The 21,951-nt window shown below is 40.7% G+C and overlaps 1 protein-coding gene across 4 annotated transcripts in view; it reads left to right on the top strand.

Moving 5' to 3' along the window:
* Positions 1 to 21,951, top strand: part of LOC122806453 (S-adenosylhomocysteine hydrolase-like protein 1) — a 909,608-nt gene that overhangs the window by 835,135 nt on the left and 52,522 nt on the right. For all 4 annotated transcript variants that reach the window (XM_044076911.1, XM_044076910.1, XM_044076908.1 and 1 more), the window contains exon 14: positions 14,217 to 14,285. In XM_044076911.1, coding sequence (XP_043932846.1) covers positions 14,217 to 14,285 — 69 coding nt within the window. The remainder of the gene's footprint in view (positions 1 to 14,216; positions 14,286 to 21,951) is intronic.

Raw genomic sequence — 21,951 nt, 5'->3', positions numbered from 1 at the left:
AGTTGGTTTACGACCATCCTTCACATGTGACTCACAATGGACATACCATTCCTGACAACATGGCCTGTATGGACAGATGACACTGACATCAGGAAATTCTGTTAGCATGCTATCAATGTAGGTGCAGCATAAATCTGCTGACCAGTACCACTCCCTGCCACATGTGGGCAAGACTGGCACATCTGATGATAAGCTGTGTTCACAGCATGGGCCAGACACCTCAGTTACAGTTCGATATGTCACTGTACATGCATGTGGGAGGTGTGCACATCCTGGACACCATCCAAGTCATGGACTAGGGAACACAAACATGGCAAGTGATGCACAGCGTTGGCAACACACAATACTCACCCAGGTGACTGGAAGACAGGTGCAATACCCACCTGTGCGGGCAAATGCAGATGGTACAGGCCTGTGCCACAATGCAGACTATTGTCATGTGGGCTGATGTCAAGGTAGACCCATCGCCTACCCTTGTATAGCCTGCTGGCACTGTTGGCCACCACACACCCATGCAGACATGCACCCATGCATGTCCGAACTGGACCCTGTGTGTTCATGTATGTTTTGTATGCTGCGTATATCCACATCCACACACACTACTCCCCCCAGGGCACAGTGAAGCATGCTGCCTTATGTCTGACACCATGTCATACCCACTGACCTCTGTATCACCCATGTGGTGCATGTGTTCCCTGCGCATTGATGTGTTGTGGCAATCCCACTAGTGACAGGTTGCACTCCTGGCCCTGCCAAGTGTGTCAGTGTGTGTGCATCCCTGTGTGAGTGTGCCTATGCTGACGCTGGCACCTGTTCATGCTGACAGGCATGTGTACACCACGTACTGTATATCTACCATATCCCTATTGCATCACGTATATGTTCTGAGGGCTCCTCACCAAATAACCCATGTGGCGCATCCAATAACAGCATCGAACTGTGATAGCACTATATTTCTGTTGGGTGTTTGATACCCTGTCATGGTAGGTGTGTGAGACAAACATGCAAAGGTTTTACCCTCCTACCCCTCCCTGAAATGTATTCACCTCTGTCTGCCTCCCCCACTCCCTCTCAGGCAGATGTGGAGGGCCACACCTGCATTGCTTAGGCAGCAGCATGTGTATTTAACGTGATGCTCATGATCAGCTGATGGCATCTGCACGAATTGCAGCCCTTCCCTAGCAGATTGCATGTGGAACAGGTGTGGTAACATTCCCATAGCCAATTGCATGGAAATGCACAGCAATACCTGGGAAAATCATGATGGTGTTGGCCCTAGTTTGTCACTGTGAGCAAGAGCTAGAACCGTTGTTTGGCAAACAGCATTCCAGATGGGTTGGGGATTTACCTCTAACAACATACACTGTGAGAAGAGGGCAATAAACATGAGGGGGATGTGCCTGACCTGACTATGAACTGTAAGTGCTGCTATACTGCATATGGAGTAATGTTGGACTAACAGTGTTTGTCTGTATATGTCTGCCGTACATGTCACAATATCTGCCATGTCAGTTCCATGTATATCAGGAATCCCCATCTGCAGGCTCATCTGTAGACTGGGCAGTGTTGTGCCTTTGATGTCATGTGTTAGCCACTGTGTATGTGCTGTCAGCCACACCTCTGTCAACCTTTGTACGTATGTCATGCATGAAGTGGTGCATATGTGCTGTACACTGTAAATAGTGTTATCATATCTGATAACACGCCAGTGATATATCAGAGTGCTACACATGTCATGTACGATAGGGGTCACACTTAATGCCATACCCTTGAAATCCTGTGGATGTTTGTACAGTACTGAGGTCTGTGTAGTGATGGTGAATTTTGGCAGAGTGTGTGTATTGTTAATATGTACTATGGCCTGTGTACAGACTGTGGTAGATGTCACTGTTCTAGCTCCCCTTCTATCTGGTGTTACATGCTGCCACACTGTATGGTACTGTTGTACCTTACATGTGTGTAGGGGCAGACACACACATGTCCCATACCACAGACACCCATCAGACCAGACTGTGTAGCAGCCCAGTATATGTAGGGTCATTCTGTGATTGGCACATATGAGGATGGTGTAGGACAGATAGTCCATATACTGTACTATTATGCTAGCGTACCATATGTGGATGCGGCTGTGTTCATATTGATTGTGGTTATGCACTGTCACACAGGTGTATCCTACCCTGTGCTGTGACATGGCTGTTGTGCCTGCTATATATGCAGGTACTGTACCATGATAACCTTTGGATGTCTGTCAGTAGCCAATGGCACACATGTTATGAGCAGATGTCACCTTCCACACACACTGTGTCTGTGTCAACAACCCCAATGGCAGTAGCAACTGTCCATTAATATACCAGCTATACATACCAGACATCCCCTTGCACTACTACATTAGGTCTATAGGGGCTGGGGTAGGGCTACACTCCATGGCCAGGACATATGGTGAGACGATATGGACATGTACATATCCAGATAGTCATATATATATCTGAGTACATATGTGTAGTACTTCCAATTATCACTGTCATGGAAACCACCCACTATGAATCCCTACATCATGTGGGCGTATTCCCTGCACATTCTCTGCGTGATGGACATCCTTCCTGTGTGTGGGCATCTATGTTACAGACAGACCTCTTACCGGAGAACCTGCACACTCAGGGCAGCCACATATATGTAGGAGGATCGGGACATACAGACAGACTGTGAGTAGAGTGGTGCAATGCTTTACATAGTACTGGTGTTACAGTGTGTGTGTGTGTGTGTGTGTGTGTGTGTGTGTGTGTGTGTGTGTGTGTGTGTGTGTGTGTGTACATACTGGTTTACCTTGGACTGCAGTCTGTCTGCATAGCTCACTACTGTGGGCCTATCCTCTAGCTGGACAGAGGTGTGCCTCTCATGTGTTGTCTGTCCACCACACAGGTCCTGTGTCGGATATTACACTGACAGTGTGTGTTTTGCATGCTAGCAGTACATGGCTGTATCTGTTTGTGTACCTGATGTCATATTCCTGCATTAGGGTATGTTGCAACACATCCTGTAACACCAGCATGTTCTAGGGTGTGTAACTGCAATATTGCGGGTAAAGCCCTGCGTTCCTGGCTTTGTCCTCCACAGTCTTTGCGCTGCTGTGATACGGGTAGGGATTGTTAGGTAATGGCCTACCATTAACTACTGCTAGCATTCCTACTATCATCCCAGTCATAGTGTGGACACCCACAACATTTGTTGGCCAGGGACCATACATGTGACAGATACATTGACATTACCATAAGTAAAGAATGTCCCCCTAGAGCTTGACTACAGGGTGTAATTGGAGGCTGCTGACCTACATCTGATATTGTTGACTGTTATGTATCGTGCAGGCAAATCTGTTGTCAACTGTTGTACGAATTGAAGGGCTTAGTCTGGACACCATAGTATGTTATATATCCGCACTATACTGTTTTGTGTGGGCCTTGCATCCTTCACTGGTTATATACATCAACATCCATGTGCTGTCAGTAATGGCATGCATTATTGCATGGTGCACAAATAAAGGTTGTTTGTGTATACATGCCTGTGTGTCGTGTCATGTCCTTTGAATTGTGTGTGGGTATATGTGCAATGTACGTATCCCCTTTGTTGGGCTGGTTGCCACACCACACATGTCAGAGGTACTGGTTACAGGGCTTGTGGCTGGGGATATACATTGCACCCAGTACGTCCACACTACTGCTACACATGTATGGCTGCTAATATCCTTTGTCTGTGTATATGTGTATATATATATATATATTATATATATATATATATATATATATATATATATATATATATATATATATATATATATATATATATATATATACATATATATATATATAAATAAATATATATATATATATATATATATATATATATATACCTGCACATGATTGTCAATGTATGGATGTGTGTGCATATATGTTCCATTGTAATGTGTAGCCCTTCAACATAGTACATTCCCTACGGTACAATGGCGTATCTGCATGATATGTTACAGATATTGGCCTGACAAGTACAGGTGACATGGATAACTGTTGGAGCATTGTAGCTGTGTTATGATGGGTCCTGCTGTCAAGTACTGCATGTGCTGGATATTGGATTTCACAACATATCCATTAGGGCTGGGGGGGGGGTTACATAGCAGTAATTACCAGGTGTCCCTCATTTGTGCCCCCACCCCCATTAACTGTGCTCATGGTGTGTTATGTAGTACAGAGTGGGCAAGGAGTCCGTTCCCATGTGGAAATCATATACACATGTCTGTCTGTATATATAATACACCCCCATATATAGAGGGCTGGAACTGGACATTGATATAGCTCTAGCTATGTATATGTATCCATATATATATATATATATGTATATATATATATATATATATATATATATATATATATATATATATATGTGTGTGTGTGTCTGTATGTAGATATATATATATGGATATATACACTAATCATATTAATCTATGTACGATTGCTGTTATATGGTTATTTGTGAGTCATACATACACATATATATATATATATATATATATATATATATATACATATAGCTGTCTATCTCTCTACATTTACAGATGTGTTGCTGTCCATATGTCCATGCATGTTCGGCCTATATGTGTGGCCTGTACTCCATTCTCTTGGCAATTGACATGGATGACCTTAGGACTGAGGTCAGTCATTCTTGCCGACATGTACATGTTTCAGACGTATCATCCCAAGCAGTATATGTGTTCTACCACATATAACTGTGTAACCTGCAACGTTTGAAGTGGATTAGAGTAGGATATGACAGATATTCCTATATGTACCCACATTATGGCGCACTTTGTCAGGGATTCATGCATTAAGAGGTTGTGTGGTGTGTTATTACTACATTCCCTGTGCTGTTGACTGATAGTGCTGGATGATATGTATGTGGAATGAGTGGTTATGTACATCTGTCATGGTTTAATGGTAAATCACTTAGTATATGATGTGCAGCATCCCGGGTGGGGGCCTTCCAGAGGCTGTATATATCCAGCTGCTGGATACAGAGTGAGTTAGGGACATTTGAGCGGTCGTACACAGTTGTGCACGGGTTTGTGCAGAGCTAAGCAATGCTAAGCTCGGGTTGCGTTTCCTTATACTCAGCTAGCATCTACTTAGCTCACTCTGTGTAGGTAATGCTTACCCCCGTGCGAATACACGTACACACACTTACAACTGCTTATCCATGCGTACTACTGCTGTTATGTGCATACACATGCTTACTAGTGCCTTAGTCATTATGACACTTCACATGTGCATTTAAGGCAGTACTCCTGTGCAAATATAAATGTTACTTAGTAGGTGATACAGCACAATGAAGTTAACATACGGATATAACATGGGAAATAGAATGTGCTGCAGTGGGACCCGACCTGGGAATGTGTGCATGTTAGCGGATGCTCTGACCACTACACTATTGCTGTTTAGCTTCATTTGCATATGTCTACCATAATGACATACCCATGTTCCCTTCTCCTGGCCCCCGAGCTCCGCGTCCACAGCATCCATCCATTCCCCGGTTGCTAGCCCTGCCATACCACACCTCCACACATTTCCCCCTCTGCACGTCTCGGTACACCGCCAGTATACTGTCTCCACCCAAGCGTCTGCAGACTCTTCATCTGTTTAGTCCATGTATGTACCAGCCTTCCCTTGATCCTCCTCCGATACTGGTGGTGACATCGATGTGACCCACAACTGTTGGTTCATCCCACCAGGGATGGACCTGTTGTTGTGTCAAGAGCAGACCTAGCTGGTCTACAGTGTTTCTCCCACTGGTAGCATAATGCCAGGGTATTGTGTAGCAGCAGTTTGCTCACACACCTGGCCAGCCACATCTCCGGGTTCTATGGAACCAACGCACCAGGTGTGACATACTGTGCATGTAGCACTCTCACACGTCCCCATGGTGTGCACCGTATATCATTATTCCCTTTGGTATTATGCAGGTCTAATGTTCTCACAGTATGATTGGACAGGTGCTTTTCTGTGCTGCACACAGACTGCTCATAATACTGTGGTTGAGCAATGGACACGTGTTCTGGTATTAATCTACACACTTATATACATTTCCTATACTGTTGGATGCCTGTGCTGGATGATGTGTTTGTGATCACAACAGCTGAATGTGTATCTGCCATGGCTTAGTGGAACTCACGTCTACTTTAGTGTGCAGGGTCGAGGGTTTGCAACCTGGCAGTGCAGATTATTTTGTTAATGGCCACAACAACAGCTGTTCGCTACAGCATGACTTAGGCACTGTTGAACATTTGTAGGCGGATATGGACTTGTTTGCGCAAAGCACAGCATTACTGCCCTCTGGTTGTGGCATCTTGCACTCAGTTAGCCTGTACAGTGCTTCACCAGTGTGGTACTCGCCTACTGGAGGCCAAACAGGCATACACCCACTTGCTCCTGCTTACCCACGAGCAACATCTTGCATTTCGTTCACATCTGTCAGCCGGGACACTCAGACTGTATGCTTGTCCATTGTCAGTGGTGGCCTGGGGTGTAGAGCTCTACATTGACCCCAGCTACATATCCCAATTAATACTGGGGTGTTCACATTCATAGAGGGTAACAGACATGACATAGCTATGTCCCCCACTAATCATGTTTAGTTTACATTAAACTGTCGGTATTATCCCTGCTTAGGTCAGGTTTACATGTCAGGTATGACTTTTGACAAAGGTCAGTTGAGGGTGAGGTAGGATTCCTGTTTCACAGGTCTGGATAGGTTACATGCACGTATTTGGGGTAGGTGTAGTCATTCCATACCTTTGTGGTACAGTAAAGGCAAATAGCTAAGGAGTAAGCAGGTAGGTAGTGGGGGTGACATTGTAACTGTGTTGTAGCCTGTAGGTATAATTGGATGGGGAGCAATAGGGACGGTATGTTGGATGTTGAGATTTGTATGCGAGGCAGGACAAGAGGTGTCGGGGATCACTAGTTGATGTTGTGTTATAGAGTGTGAGGTGGGGGGGTTCACAAGGTGGTGAGCCTGTGCTGCTCCAGATGTTCTTGTGGTGCTCCTTCGTGTGTTACTTATATGTGCCCTGCGGGACAGCTGTGATACTACATGTGGGTTGGGGTTCCAGATACTGGCAATATAGTGGGGGAAGAGGGTGTCACCTATGTGTACCCGTAGACATTAAGAGGAATGGAACAGGGTCTGATAGGTATGTCATGTGCATGGGACACAAAGGGGGGTGTTAGTAGGGGGATTATCCAGGGATGTGCAGGATGGCTGCAGGGAAGGTCCACAGCTGGCCATGTTGTCTACGACACCGGCTGTGCATATGCATTGCATTTGGTATTTGCGTTGGATGCTTCAGGGGGTGGGAACTTCAATAATAACTTGCGATGCCTATTACATTGCCTTACATGCCTACAGTGGGGTGTTGCAACCATGTGTACGTAGGTGTTGTGTAGTGGGTAATGCAACGACACATAAGGGTATACCGTACTTTGCCATGTACACAGGACTGTGCTGCGGTGGAACCCATATCGGGAATGGCTGCCCGTTGGGCGTATGCATGCCTGTCAACTGTACAGACTCCGTGGCCTGTCCAGCGTTTGCTTCATAATATTGGTGTGTTCCTCTTACAATCCACACCTGTCTGGTAAATACCTGAGAACTGACACCATTAAATACAGACAAGTAGTTGGGTTTACGACTCCACATCCTTCAGATGTGTCTTGCTAATGCATAACCTATTATTCTATCAGCTTTCTAAGGTTGTAAGTGGAATATGTGCTTTCTAGCCCTACTTGTCCCCCCAACGGTTTAGGTTCTGTCCAGTGGTTTAGCTCTTAGAGGTTAAGAGGTACGGGTGTAAACTCTGCCCAATTCGCAATATTACTGACATCCCCGGGGCGATCCAAATACAACTGCGCCAGCCAACACCTGCACGTCTAGGCCCATAATTGCATACCCATAGTTCCCCCACCTGGCCCTCCTCTATGGCACTCCTCCTTACTGTGGATGAAGGTGGGGTCTAACCACACCACAACACACTGCCCACTCTCCACGTGTCGGCACCCATGTCGTACGTTGTCTCAACCCATGAGTCATCAGGCTTGCACAACCTACTGGTCCGTGTATGTATACAGCCTGGTTGGATAAATCATTACAGGGACTGACTCCAATTAACATTAATGTTTGGGGTGTCCCACAAGGGACATTGATGTCTTTTCAAGATTAGATGTGGCAGGTCTCTCCCACTGGTAGCATCCTGCCTGTGGTCTGGGAAGCAGTGGTGTGTTTACTTGTATCGTGTGTTTGTATGTTTCACCTGTCTACGTGGGGGGGGGTTGCTGCTACATGTTACACTTTTGTTGATTGGATCCCTCACCCACATTGACACAGCCTGTGATCATATGTAATTTGTAACTGCTGTATCATATCCTAGCTATATATATGTGTATATTTACACACACACACACACACACACACATATATATATATATATATATATATATATATATATATATATATATATATATATATATATAAATATCTACATCACTATATACAGATATATCTGTATATGTATGCATACATGTATATATTTATATATTGCTGTCTATATAAATCTAACAACATATGGGTGTATGAGTGTCTGCGTATGTATATATATATATCTATATGTGGGTATGTATATGTATTCCGTCTCTGTATGTATAAATTTTACTATGGAGAGGGAGAGGTATATCTCCATGTAGCTATGGGTAGATATACACACACATACCTCTACATATATACATCTACATCTGGTCATTCCGTTCTTTGCCATGTAGATTAGACTTTGCTGCAGTGGGACTCGTAGCGGGTGTGGCTGCTAGTTCGGCGACGCCTCTGCCCAATGAGCACTTTTGCTCACATCCCTAGGGCTGTCTGTATAGACCCACATCAGCCAACACCTGCACACCTAGACCCATTACTAGCTACCCATAGTTCCCCCACCCACATCTCCTCTACAGCACCCATCCTTACTCTGGGTGCAGGTCGGGTCTGAACACACCACTACACGCTGCCCACACTCCACTTCACGGGACCCATGTCATACATTGTCTCAACCCATGGGTCATCAGGCTTTCCCACCCTTGTATTCCGGGTATGTACACACCTCAGCCAGAATGGATGATGCATCGTCTTCTTTTGGTAATATGTCAATTTTTGGGGCGTCCCACAAGGGACGCTCCTGTCTGTGTTCCAAGGTTAGATTTCACTGGACCACTGTGTACCCCCCCCCCGGTTGTATCCTGCCTGTGGTCTGGGTAGCAGTGGACTATTTACATTGTTTGTGGGTTTGTGTGTATGTTTCCTCTGTCCGGCTGTGGGGGGGGGGTAGGTCATGCTACGTGTTACATGTTTCTTCTTTGTGCCCCTAACTTCCATTGGCATAGCCTGTGAACATATGTCATTCTTGTGTGCTGTTTTTTATCATAACTGTAGATCTGTGTATATCTACACACACACACACACACACACACATATATATATATATATATATATATATATATATATATATATATATATAAATAAATCCATGTGGGTGTATGGGATGTATGGCCTTAATCTCACTTATCTATTACTATAATGGCTTAGTGGTTAACTACTGTTACTATAGTATACAGGGTTCTGGGTTTGAGCCTTGCAGAGGCAGTTTATTTTGTTGCTGGGCAGAACTTGGGCCGTTGGATCCAGAGTGATTAAGGGACTTTACAGTGGTTGTAAGCAGGTTTGCACGACGGTAAGCACTGCTAACCTCCGGTTACAGTTTCTTACACTCATTAGCTTCTACTTTGCTTACTCTGTGTGGCAGTTCTTACCCCCATGCAAGCGCACTTGGACACGCTTATCGCTGCTTATTTGTGCTTAGACCTGCGTACATGTGCCTTATTCATTATGACATTAACACTTCACATGTGCATTTCATGCAGTACTCCAGTTCACATTTAATTGTTATTCTGTAGGTTATACGGCAAAATAATGTAAAATTATGTTCATATACAGATTTCCCGTGAAAAATGATTTGTGCTGCAGTGGGACTCAAACCGGGAATGCCTGTTCGTTAGGCGGATGCTGTGCTGCTTATTTGCATTTTTATCCTCTTCAGCCTTTTCAGCTGCTTTAACCGTAGCTAGGCAATGGACAAACCAGCGCACCTACAGTTTGCTGTACTCGGGGTTATAAAACACATCAATAATAGGGATTTTTCATTTTATTTGACTGTACTGTTGCTGTTGAACACATGGAGACTGTTGGTGGGGATATGCAGACACTTGTGAGCTGTCTCGCTCATTTATTTACACATTCTTCTGTTCTACTTTGCAGGGGCATGTTTATTCTGAGAGCTCTGCTCTCAAACACGCCCCCTGCACTCGTCCACGCTCCGTGTAGCATTTGGAGTTCAGGCAGCGCACCTTCATTAATACGCATGGCGCACTACCGTCCTCCTCTTCAACTTCCACTTCCATGCAGGACTAGATTAGTCCTGCATGGAAGATTAGTAAATCCAGGGGAATGTCTCTGTCAGTGCAAGGTAATGAGTTGCATACTGGAGTTGCCTGGAAAAGTAACCCTAAATTTAAATTTCTTCCTTTATTTATTTGCTATGCGTGTTTGTGTTCCATTTATAGAACTAGTTATATAGGGCAGCATCACAGTTACCATAACTAGACTGTATTGTGTAATAAAGTATCATTTAGAAAGGTACTACAAAAGGTTTATTTAAGTCAGTTAAAGACAGAAAAGAAATGTCACAATCATCCTTAGCCACAAGGTACATAAGATTCGATTTTCTGCACAGGATTACTGCCTGTCCCTCTTTGGGCAGTTGTGTCGTGTGAAAAAAAAAAACTAAAAAATGGCAAATGTCCTGAGACTTTAGGATGAAAAATATCTCCTAAATTTTCATTAATAGTTGAATAAACAGTTATTTTGTATCTGACAGACCTAAATGTTATATGAAATAGCATAAGCAGCTCAAATACTACAAGTATAAGTTTTTATTTTGGCAAAAAAAGTGAATTTCTGTCCTCTTCACTGACCGTGGATACATTTTGTCCTGTACAATCTTACATTTGTACAAAAATGTCGCATGTTGGGCATTTGAAAAGGTGGTAAACCTATTTCTACACAGAAAGCTCCCCCATACTCTTCCGCATTAGGGATGTTACCTTAGAGTCTCATTTAAAATATTTAATAAACCTGTTAAAACTGTGTCTTGAATTAACAAATGACTCCTTTCTAATTTTGGAGACTTTTGGTCTAAGAATGGGACTCAGAAAACCATGTTTCTATCACAGGAAATAGATGCGGCAAACAGTGCAGAGTGTAAAAGCTAGCAGTAATTCAAAAAGGTACAGGAGCTACTGTTTTGTGACTCAGTGCATGTTATGTGTAGTTAGCACCACCTGCTGGCCTAATTTGCAATTCAAAAAGCATTCTTGAACAATTGCTGTAATGCTGAGTTGCCTGTGGCTTATAAATTACATATCAAGTTCCTTGTGCATTACGTCCATTTTTAAGAGATATTGCATGGATCACAGTACAATTGTTTTGGCAAAACTATTCTGCGCAACTACAGCAGCATGTACTCCGCAAAAGTAATTATTTACATTTCACTGTTTAAAAGTGGTTTACCCACCATACTGGAATTTGCTCAAGTGAAATTTATGACAGCTTTGCAAAGGCAAACAGTGGAAAGACCAATATTACATCCCAGACTGTTTAAAAGATATTTGCTACAAATTTGAGCTACTCTTTTTTTTCCCCTGTGGAAGACTGCACCCCCAGGCCCCCCTGCAGGGGAAGATCCCTCTGTACCCTGCTGGCGACTCCAAAGTTGCAGCATATCAGGAGAAACCTTATAGTGACCTTGGACTATCAGCAGCTCACACAGTCAGCTATGACCAGCTCTAGCAGCTCCTGGTGGCCATGCCCGAGCCTAATGTCACTACTCACCAGTGGAATGTTGGGTTTGCTGTCTTAAACTTAGTGCCGATGTATGAAAGTGCCTAATTAAGTATTCATGAAAGATCCATTTGTATGAATACACATTAATGGCATAATGGAGGCTGGGTACTTCAGAGCAGTGTAATACTGATCTGATTAGTACATTTTTCTTAATCCCTAGAAACTGCCTTTTCTCAGCTCCAGTCACTCCAGTAAGTTTAGCTTTGAAATAATAATCAGATATCATTTCCAGGGACTAAGGATGGGTAGAACAAAATGACCAGCTGTTTGTCACCTTAGCAGAAATGTGCTTAACATAGTAATGACACCCTGTCAAATATGTGGCATTCAGGTATGCATTAAAATCTAACCTAAATTAATGCATAGTATATGCTTACACATTTATTAAAAATCTTAGGCATTTTGTTCAATACTAAGAAAGGGGGGCACTGTGTTTTGATGCTGTTTTGGGAGTGTTTTATTTTGGAACATTTGAAACAATCGCATATCATTTCTGATGAATTACTAGTATAATGGCAACACTAACTGCCTAAGGATTAAAGCATAAACCACATGATGACAGTTTTCTCAGTTGTCTAGAAAAGTGAAAGTCGGTCTAGTAGTTCACATTCAGAGTTTTTGTGCAAGCATTCAGTGCAGTGCATTTTGTCTTGAGGTGTTTATTAAAAGAAAAACAAATGATATTTAATGCCCAGAATGAAGATCAGCTAGGCCCATTTACAGCACAAAATGGGTTTTGCTAGGGACAGAGTAGACAGAGAAATGATGGCTGGAGCAAAGCAGATGAGGGAGTGGGGTAGATGGGACACTGAGCGGAGCAACATCTGTAGCTTTGATTCTTGCTCTCCTTGTTGCCACTTCTGAAGGTGCAAATCTTCGAGTTAATGCAAAGTACTAAAGTGATAATGGTACTTTCTGCAGTGTTCTATGTGCACGTTAAAGATCTTACCTCTTCCCTTATCACTGTGGCAACTCATGTAGCATAAAACTCCCCCTTCTGCTGAAGGAGTGTGCTCATTTGCACAAGCATGCAAGTCAACACAAAAATATGTTTTACTCGGGGTAACTAATGAGAACTAATTGTGATTTTAATGAACTCTTCTTATCATTGTTGTGTATATATATATATATATATATATATATATATATATATATATATCTATATATATATATATATCACTCATAAACTCAAGGGCAAAATGCATTTTCTTTGTTACTTTTTACATAGAGATTGTAATTGTAATGCCCTCAAGTAAAACAAATTATTACAATTTCTGGAAGAGGGGCAAAATAAAAATCTTTTGAGCAAAGGCCAGAGTGCATTAGGAGATAATTTCCTCAGATCATTAAGGACAGTTAGCTGACAAATTAACCAAAATTAAAATCTTGTCAATAGCACTGCAGCTTTTTTAGTGTGTATTTTATACGCATAGTAGAACACCCTTCTATAAGTTAGTATCATATGGTTTAGATTTGAATGGATGGTTCATTAAGGGGCCTCACTGCTCATTTTGTTCATCGTCAGTGCTTCAGTCACACAAGTTAGAAAGCCAAGTATAATCCAATTAAATATGAAAACATAAAAGTCATTTCTACATGTACAGTTTCTTCATAAAAAAAGGAATGGAGTTACTTGGTTTACTAATACTGACAAATTAATGGAGTTTAATACCAACAGAGAGGGCTACAGTGACTTAACTGTGTGTACCTATATCATGCAATTTCGGAAACCATTTACTTGCTCATGTCATTGTGAGTAAAGTATTTCCCAAGTCTTGTCTGCACTGCTTTGGGGAAGTTTCTGTCTTCTCCAGTGTTGTGCAATTGTGCAGTTGGTATATACGGGTTTGTGGGTGTGAGTGACTTACCCCCACATGGGAGTGGACTGGAGAGGGCCTGCTTCCATACAAATAGCAGTTTGTAAGCAATGGAAACATTTTGAGACTACAGATGTGAGCAGTTGCAGAGTGTGAAATTGTGATATATTCTTTCAAACAGGAAGTAGCTATGGTTCTGTCAGTATATTGTCATTGTCTTATCCCTGGCTTAACGTATGTGTAGTTTTCCGTATTGCGATATGTCTAGAGTACTAATGTAAGAATTAAAAGAATGTAATTTGAGGTGTTTGCCTCTTTTATCTTCAAACTCTTTTTAACATTCTTTTTTGTCTGATGCAGGGCCGACTACTTAACCTGAGCTGCTCCACAGTTCCAACCTTTGTGCTGTCAATCACTGCTACCACCCAGGTATAAAACCATTTAAGTTTGTTCATGAACATGTATGAATATTAGCTCTTTATCCAAAAAATTGAAAATGCTCAGTTCATTTTCCATGAAAAGTAATTTTAAGTTACCTTTAACAATATGCACTGTGTAGAATGTCTAATGCCTGCTTCAAACTGCAATTAATAGGAGACAATCTACCCTTGTGTGTAATTCCAGTATTCTTAATACCACCCTATTGTATTAATGTAAAGGCAGAGTTGATAATTGCATTACTAATGCTATTTTCCATTATGCTGTGGGACCTGTCCTTGACTGTTTTACAGGCATTTTCATTGCTGATATTATGAATTATTCATTCATTCTCCAGTACCCACTTTACAAATTTTTCATGATTGCAGAGGATCTCCTTACCTGTGGGTAAAAGACAGAGAATCATTCCTAAACAGGATATTACATATATTCAATCACAGAACACACACATGCTTATGAGTAATTTAGAGAAATACCAGTTTACTTAATAGCACATCTTTGATATGAGGGAGGAAACTAGAGCACCTAGCTAAGCCAGCATGGATAGGGAGGACATGAAGTCTGTAAACAGAAAGTGCCACAGCTGGGTGCAAACTAGAGACCCAAGAATTTTAATACAGTGAGACTAACTTTTCAACTATACTGCCTGTTATAAGAAGCTACCGTTTATTAAAGCTGCAGGTATGGTAGCCTTATGGATAAATGTACCCTAGTTTGTGTAAGTACCACCTTGGATGTCCCATGAAAAGAAGCCACATATCTACTATTCCAATATGGTCAATAAAAAGTGAACAGGTAAATGAATTATATGATGCAATAATTGCCTTTAACTGTGCAGAAATTGTTATCCTTTACTACAGAACAAAAACGGTAAGTCACAAAATTGCAAGCATACAGTTTACTACAGTGCTGATGTTTTTAGCCTTTGTATTGCAAGAACACCTGTACAAGTATGTCCTTTCAGTACACTGCAGATATTGTCATACATTGCAGTACGTGTCACTTGATATAACTTCAGATACGCTGAAAGTGCCATCATTAGATTGCATTCCTGGTAACCACATTCGGCTGCAAACTATTTACTATGTTTTACTACAGAGCTAGTCCTAACATCTATTGCAGTGCATGCACTGTTGTTCTTTATAACCTCAGAATTCCCCTTCGTTATACTGTATTCACTGCTGTGCAGTAACACTGCAGCTGTGATGTACTGCTGTTGGAATAGTTTGTCACTGTACCTCATGTAATTTTAGTCATCTAATTGTGTATAGTCTCAGCCACTACAAAGAAGGATTTTCCCGCACTGAACCCACAGAGTCTCACCACTCTCAGCATACTCCCGCTCATTATGCTGCAGAGTTTATCTTTTGCAGCACTGCACTTACCATTCATCATAATGCATCTAATATCACTTATTAGAGCTCAGGCATGGTCATTAGCTGTACAACAGGGTTTATGCAGTAGTTTGCTTATGTAATCTTTTACTGAATTGTAAACATTATTCAGTATGCAGCATGAACTGTCATTTGCTCCTACAGTCATGAGCTTCCCTTTACTGTACTTTAGACTTTATTCAAAGCACTGCATAAGCTAGCATTTCCACAGAAGTAAACTGTAGCACAGTATAGTACATGAAATGTCATTTACTCCATTATAAACCTTAGCCAATATACTGCATAATACAAACCTCAGTGCACTGTATGAACTATAATTTCCTGCACTGTAAACCTTATTCAGGACAGTGCATGAACTATCATTTACTGTACTGCACTGTGCGCCTTATTTTGTGCACTTCATGCACTATCATTTATTACACTGTAAACCTTAGTGCACTGTCTGACATGATATTTGCAGCACTGTAATCCCCATAATCAGTGCACTGTATGAGTTGGCATACACTGTACTGCAGACATTAGTTAACAGACTGCTTGAACTACCACATAGTATATTGTAAACTTTACTCAGGATATTACATAAAGTATCATTTACTAATCTGTAAACCTTACTACACTGTATGGACTATCATTTGCTACATTGTAAATCTTAATCTGCAGTGCATGAACTATAATTTAATGAATGAGAAGCATAAGTCGGTGCATGGTCAGCCTATCATCTACTACACTGTAAACCTTAGGCAATACAGTGCATGGGTTTATCATTTGCTACACTGTAAACCTTTGACAGTACAGTGCATGGGTTCTAATTTACTACACTTTAAACCTTAGTCAATAGAGTGCATGGGCTATCATTTACTTCACTGTAAACCTTAGACATTACAGTGCATAGGCTTTCATTTGTTATACTGTAAACCTTATTCAGTACAGTTAATGGGCTATCATTTGCTACACTGTAAACCTTAGTCAGTACAGTGTATGGGCTATCATTTACTACACTGTAAACCTTAGTCAGTACGGTGCATGGGCTTTCATTTGCTACACTGTAAACCTTAGTACAGGGCATAGGCTATCATTTACTATACTTTAAACCTTAGTCAATAGAGTGCATAGGCTATCATTTACTTCACTGTAAACCTTAGTCATTACAGTGCATGGGCTTTCATTTGCTATACTGTAAACCTTATTCAGTACAGTTAATGGGCTATCATTTGCTACACTGTAAACCGTAGTCAGTACAGTGTATGGTCTATCATTTACTACATTGTAAACCTTAGTACAGTGCATGGGCTTTCATTTGCTACACTGTAAACCTTAGTACAGGGCATGGGCTATTGTTTGCTACACTTTAAAACTTATATAGGGCACTGGACCACCTGTAATGTACTGCACTGCCATTCCTATTCAGTGCATTGAATAAGCTATTATTTAGTACAATGTGAACATTATTCATTGCACTGCATGACGTATTGTTCACTACACACTAAACCTCAGTCAGTGTGCTACATGATATATTAAGTACACTTTAAGTGTTATTCACAGAACTGTATGATGTATTACACTACTGTAATTCTTATTCAACACTTCATGCCTTTTCATTAACCCCACTGTCAACTTTTCAGCACACTGCCTGAATTTTAATTTTTTTCTCTCTAAACATTGGTACACTGCATGATATGCTACTACTCTGTAAACCTTAGGCATACAGTGCATTGGCTAGCAATTTACATTTGCCTGGCACTTCATGCAGAGGAATAAAGATATGAGCTGCTACAAACTGCTTCTTGTACACAAGGTACAGGGCTTGATTCCTCAAACCTTCACTTGCCTACTGTGTGACTCTCAATAAGTCACTTAACCAGACATCTCCTGAGTTACCCTGTTGAGGGATACTTGTGTCCAGTAGGTTTACATGGTTAACAAATATATAAGTAATAAAAATAAATAAATTGCTCTATTGTAAACCTTATGCAGAACACTGCATAAACTACTACTTGCTATATTGTAAACCTTAGTTTGGATATTGCATGAAGCTCTAGTTTACTATACAGTACTGTAATCCTTTGTTAGTAAACTGTGTCATATGCCATTTATTAAACTGGCCCACTCAATTCACTTCATGGAATATAACTTAGTCTACTGTAAAATTTATTACACCACACAGACTATAATTTACTCTACTGTAAACCTTATTACACCGCACAGATTATAATTTACTCTACTGTAAACCTTATTACACCACACATTATAATTTAGTCAAACCTTATTACACTGCACAAATTATAATGTACTGTACTGTAAACTGTATTACACCACACAGATTATAATTTACTCTACTATAAACCTTATTACAACAGACGGATTATAATTTACTCAAACCTTATTACACCACACAGATTATAATTTACTGCATTGTTAAGAGTATTTATGAGATGGCATGAGCTACTACCTGCTACACTGTAAACCTTACTGCATCCCATTAACCGGCATTTAGTACAATGTGAACTTTGTGTGGTACACTTACGTAAACTGTAATTTTTATAGTTTTAAACTGTTTCAAACACACTGCATAAAGTATACATTACTACGCTGTAAACTGTAATTAGTGCAATGTACAAACTAGCACTTACTACACTGTAATTCTTATTCAGGACTCTGCATGAACTGACATTTAGTACAGTGTAAAAAAAAGTCTAATAAACAAGTGAGGAAGGAGAATGTGAAAAAAATGATGTGGCTGCATGACTGCTGTTCTAGGAGATATGGAGTTGGCATGAGCATACAGCCATACTTTTGCAGTTATTCCATGGGATTTTTTTTTTAACAAGGATATAAAAATCACCTCATTGCCCAAAACAGCTGCTTGAGATACTTTGCCTAAATCTAAATACACTGTGATGCAATGATGTACTTGTCTAAGAAAGTTGCCCACTGGAAATCTTAGTGTGTTATGTCTTGATAACTTGGATTAGGCATCCAATCTAAAGGTAAAAATTATAAGGAGCAAGTGCAGAGTACAGTGCTGTAACAGGTAAACCGTCAATACCTTACAGGGTATCTTTCATTGACTGAGAATGTCAATGTTAGAAAACTCCAAAAATACCACTCCACGAACCAACTCACCAAGGACAGTTTTTTGAGGAGAGCTGTGTTTATAGGAATACATATTTTTTTGGAAAATGTTAGTTTTCAAGCACTATATTGATGATTTGTTTTTTATATGTGGAGGGGAGATTAGTCTTTTTGAACATTTCATGTTGGAACTAAATCAGAATCAGTATGGCATCACAGTATCCTATCAAACTCACAGACATTAGATACAGTTTCTAGATTTGGAGTTCTTTGTGGATAAAGACAAGCTAGTGTCTTTTAAACCATTTTATAAGGAAACAGCGGCTAATAACGTTTTGAGTGCAGACAGCGTGCATCCAGAACATTCATTTGATTCTCTACCTCATGGAGAATTCCAGCGCATTAGTGACGATGTTCATGAGAGAACTGCATTGGATGGGAATTTAACATTGTTAGATGCAAGTTGGTGAAGAGAGGGGATTCTAGCCAGGTGTTAAATAGGGATGAGGAAAAAGTGAGAAAGCAAATTACTGGTCGGAGACTATGGAGTCATGCAACACATCATGGGTGTGGAGATTACCATAAAGTGGGCAAGGATGATATATTTTTGTTAATAAATTTTCCCCTTTTCAGCTACATTGAAGGCGTTAGTGCACAGGTTTTGGCCTATTATACAGCAGGATGAGGAAGTGAACAACATTTTCAAGGGCGGGGTTGTTTTTTTCTCATAGTAGATTTCACAACCTGAACGAATTATTGAACAGTAGGGTAAGTAGGATGGAAACTGGGTCTAACACAGTAGGTACCTTTAGATGTGGAAGGTGCAAGGCGTGTGACAAAGTCAAGAACATTTTAGGTACTTTGATTAATGGAAAGAAGTACATCACCCTGGAATCTTACAATTGCAGTACCAGTGGGGTTGTTTATGCCATTGGATGTGATTGTCTACCTGTAAAGTGGTATACAGGCCGAACCAGAAGAATGGTGAAAAGAAGAATTATGAGGCATTTGGGGGACGTGAGGCATGTCAGGCTTAATAATCCTGTGGCACAATTTCCACGCTGTTCACAATGGTAACACTAGCAGTTTATTTTTTTCTGTTTTAAACAAACCTTATGCAGTACAAGGCATGGAATATGGGCGCATTCTGTTAAGGATGGAAAGTAGATATATTATTAATTTTTGAACTTTGTGGCCCCACGGGCTTAATATGGAGTTAGATTTACATGTATAGGATGAAATGTTTCAGTATGCATTATTTTATAAGTGCTTTTGCATGAACTTGTATTTTAAAAGTTTTTTGATGTACTTTAAATGTTTCTGAAGCATTTTAATTGCTCAGGATGCACTTTAAATTTAAATTTTCTTGACTCATTGATTAATTGATCAACCATTGTAGGGTAAAATGTTTTAGCATTTGTTAATCTAAAGATGCGCAAGTGCTTTTGTATGAACTTCTTAAATTATAATGTTAAATGCAATAGGAATGCATGGGGCTAAATTTTAAATGTTTTTTGATGCACTTTAAATGTTTCTGAAGCACTTTAATTGCTCAGGATGCACTTTAGATTTACATTTTCTTGACTCACTGACTAATTGATCAACTATTGTAGGGCAAAATGTTTTAGTATTTGTTAATCTAGAGATGCATAAGTGCTTTTGTATTAACTTCTTAAATTATAATCTTAAAAATGCAATAGGAATGTAAGGGGTTGCACTTTATATGTTTGATGCACTTTAAATGTTTCTGAAGCACTTTATTGTTCTGGATGCACTTTAGATTTTAACCTTCTTGACTCACTGATTAATTGTTCAATTATTGTATAATTGAATTAAATAATGAATGTAGTGAAATGTATATAAAGCACACCATTCTTGTGCATGATTTTTCCCTGGAAGGCTTGATGCTGAAGTACTAGGAACACAGTAAAAGTGGATGGTGACCATTTCTCCAGTTGTTCAATGTCAATGTCAGTCCAAGGGGATCCAATGTCTGTCATCCTGGGAAGCATGGTTGACAAGCCACCTGTCTCCTGTAGGCTTTTGGATACTGGCAAATGTATTAGCCACCCCTATTGTGCCTTTTGTAGGCAGTGTCAAAATAACCAACCTCCCAAGATAATAAAATCCTCTCTAAGGTACTGCTGCTTAATGCCAGGAGTCTAAACAAGAAACTGCACTCCTTGTAAGCACTCCTCACCTTGAAAGATGTTGATGTCTGTGCAGTTACTGAGACATGATTCAAAGGTACAGAAAGCACCCCGGCTATGGAGGGCTACTAGGCATTCCATTCAGTCAGACGACTAACTGAGCATGAAAGAACCAAAGGAGGAGGTGCATAAATCTTCATTAAAGATAAGTATACCTTGAGACTGGTCAAACAGTATGACTCTCTTGAGCTACTCCGTGTCCAATTAACTATAGGCAAAGACCCCTACCACATCATAGATCCCCTAATATGACCTAGAAAAAGCATACTGCATACCGGTCTTACTGGAGTCACTTGCAATACAGCCCAGCACCTTGTTCATGGGTAATTTTAATTATCCTACCATTGACTGGGAAACATAAACAACTGCAAACATGCTGGCTCAGAGGTTTTTGGACTTTGTCAGTGCAAATGCTTTGGAACAGCTAGTCCACATGCCCACAAAAGGCTCAAATGTTCTGGACATAGTACTCAGTAACATGGGAGAGCATTGCACCTCACCATGTGATGTCCTCCATGGTAAGATTGGACAATAAGTCATTCTCATTCGATTTAATCATAAGACCAGATACACCATCAACCTCAAAAATGCTTAAGAATTTTTCTAAGACAAATTACCTCCTACTAAGTGATGGTATGAGAAGTTTCAAAGCCCTCTTAAACACAGTTAACACAGACTCCTATGCAGAGGTGTACACCAATCCCCTGAATCAGCTGTATCCAACCGAACTGAAACCAGGTCTTCTAAAAAAACAAGCCACTCTGGTGGATCCCTAGTATAAACAGGCTACACAACAAGAGAAATAAAATAATGTCCAAGATCAAGAGGAATGTGGCTCAGCAGAAGAAGAAATCTCTCTCTAGTCTAAACAAACAAATTATAGATATTGTCAAGTCCTCCAAAGCTAATCACAAAGTAAAAATAGCCTCCCTAGCTAAGGATAATTACAAGGCATTCTTTAACTATGTCTGAAATCTAAAA

The sequence above is a fragment of the Protopterus annectens genome, chromosome 7.part0 (assembly GCF_019279795.1).
Source record: "Protopterus annectens isolate FY-2018-M chromosome 7.part0, PAN1.0, whole genome shotgun sequence".
Lineage (NCBI taxonomy): Eukaryota > Metazoa > Chordata > Ceratodontiformes > Protopteridae > Protopterus > Protopterus annectens.
This window is presented reverse-complemented; position numbering and strand designations above follow the sequence as displayed.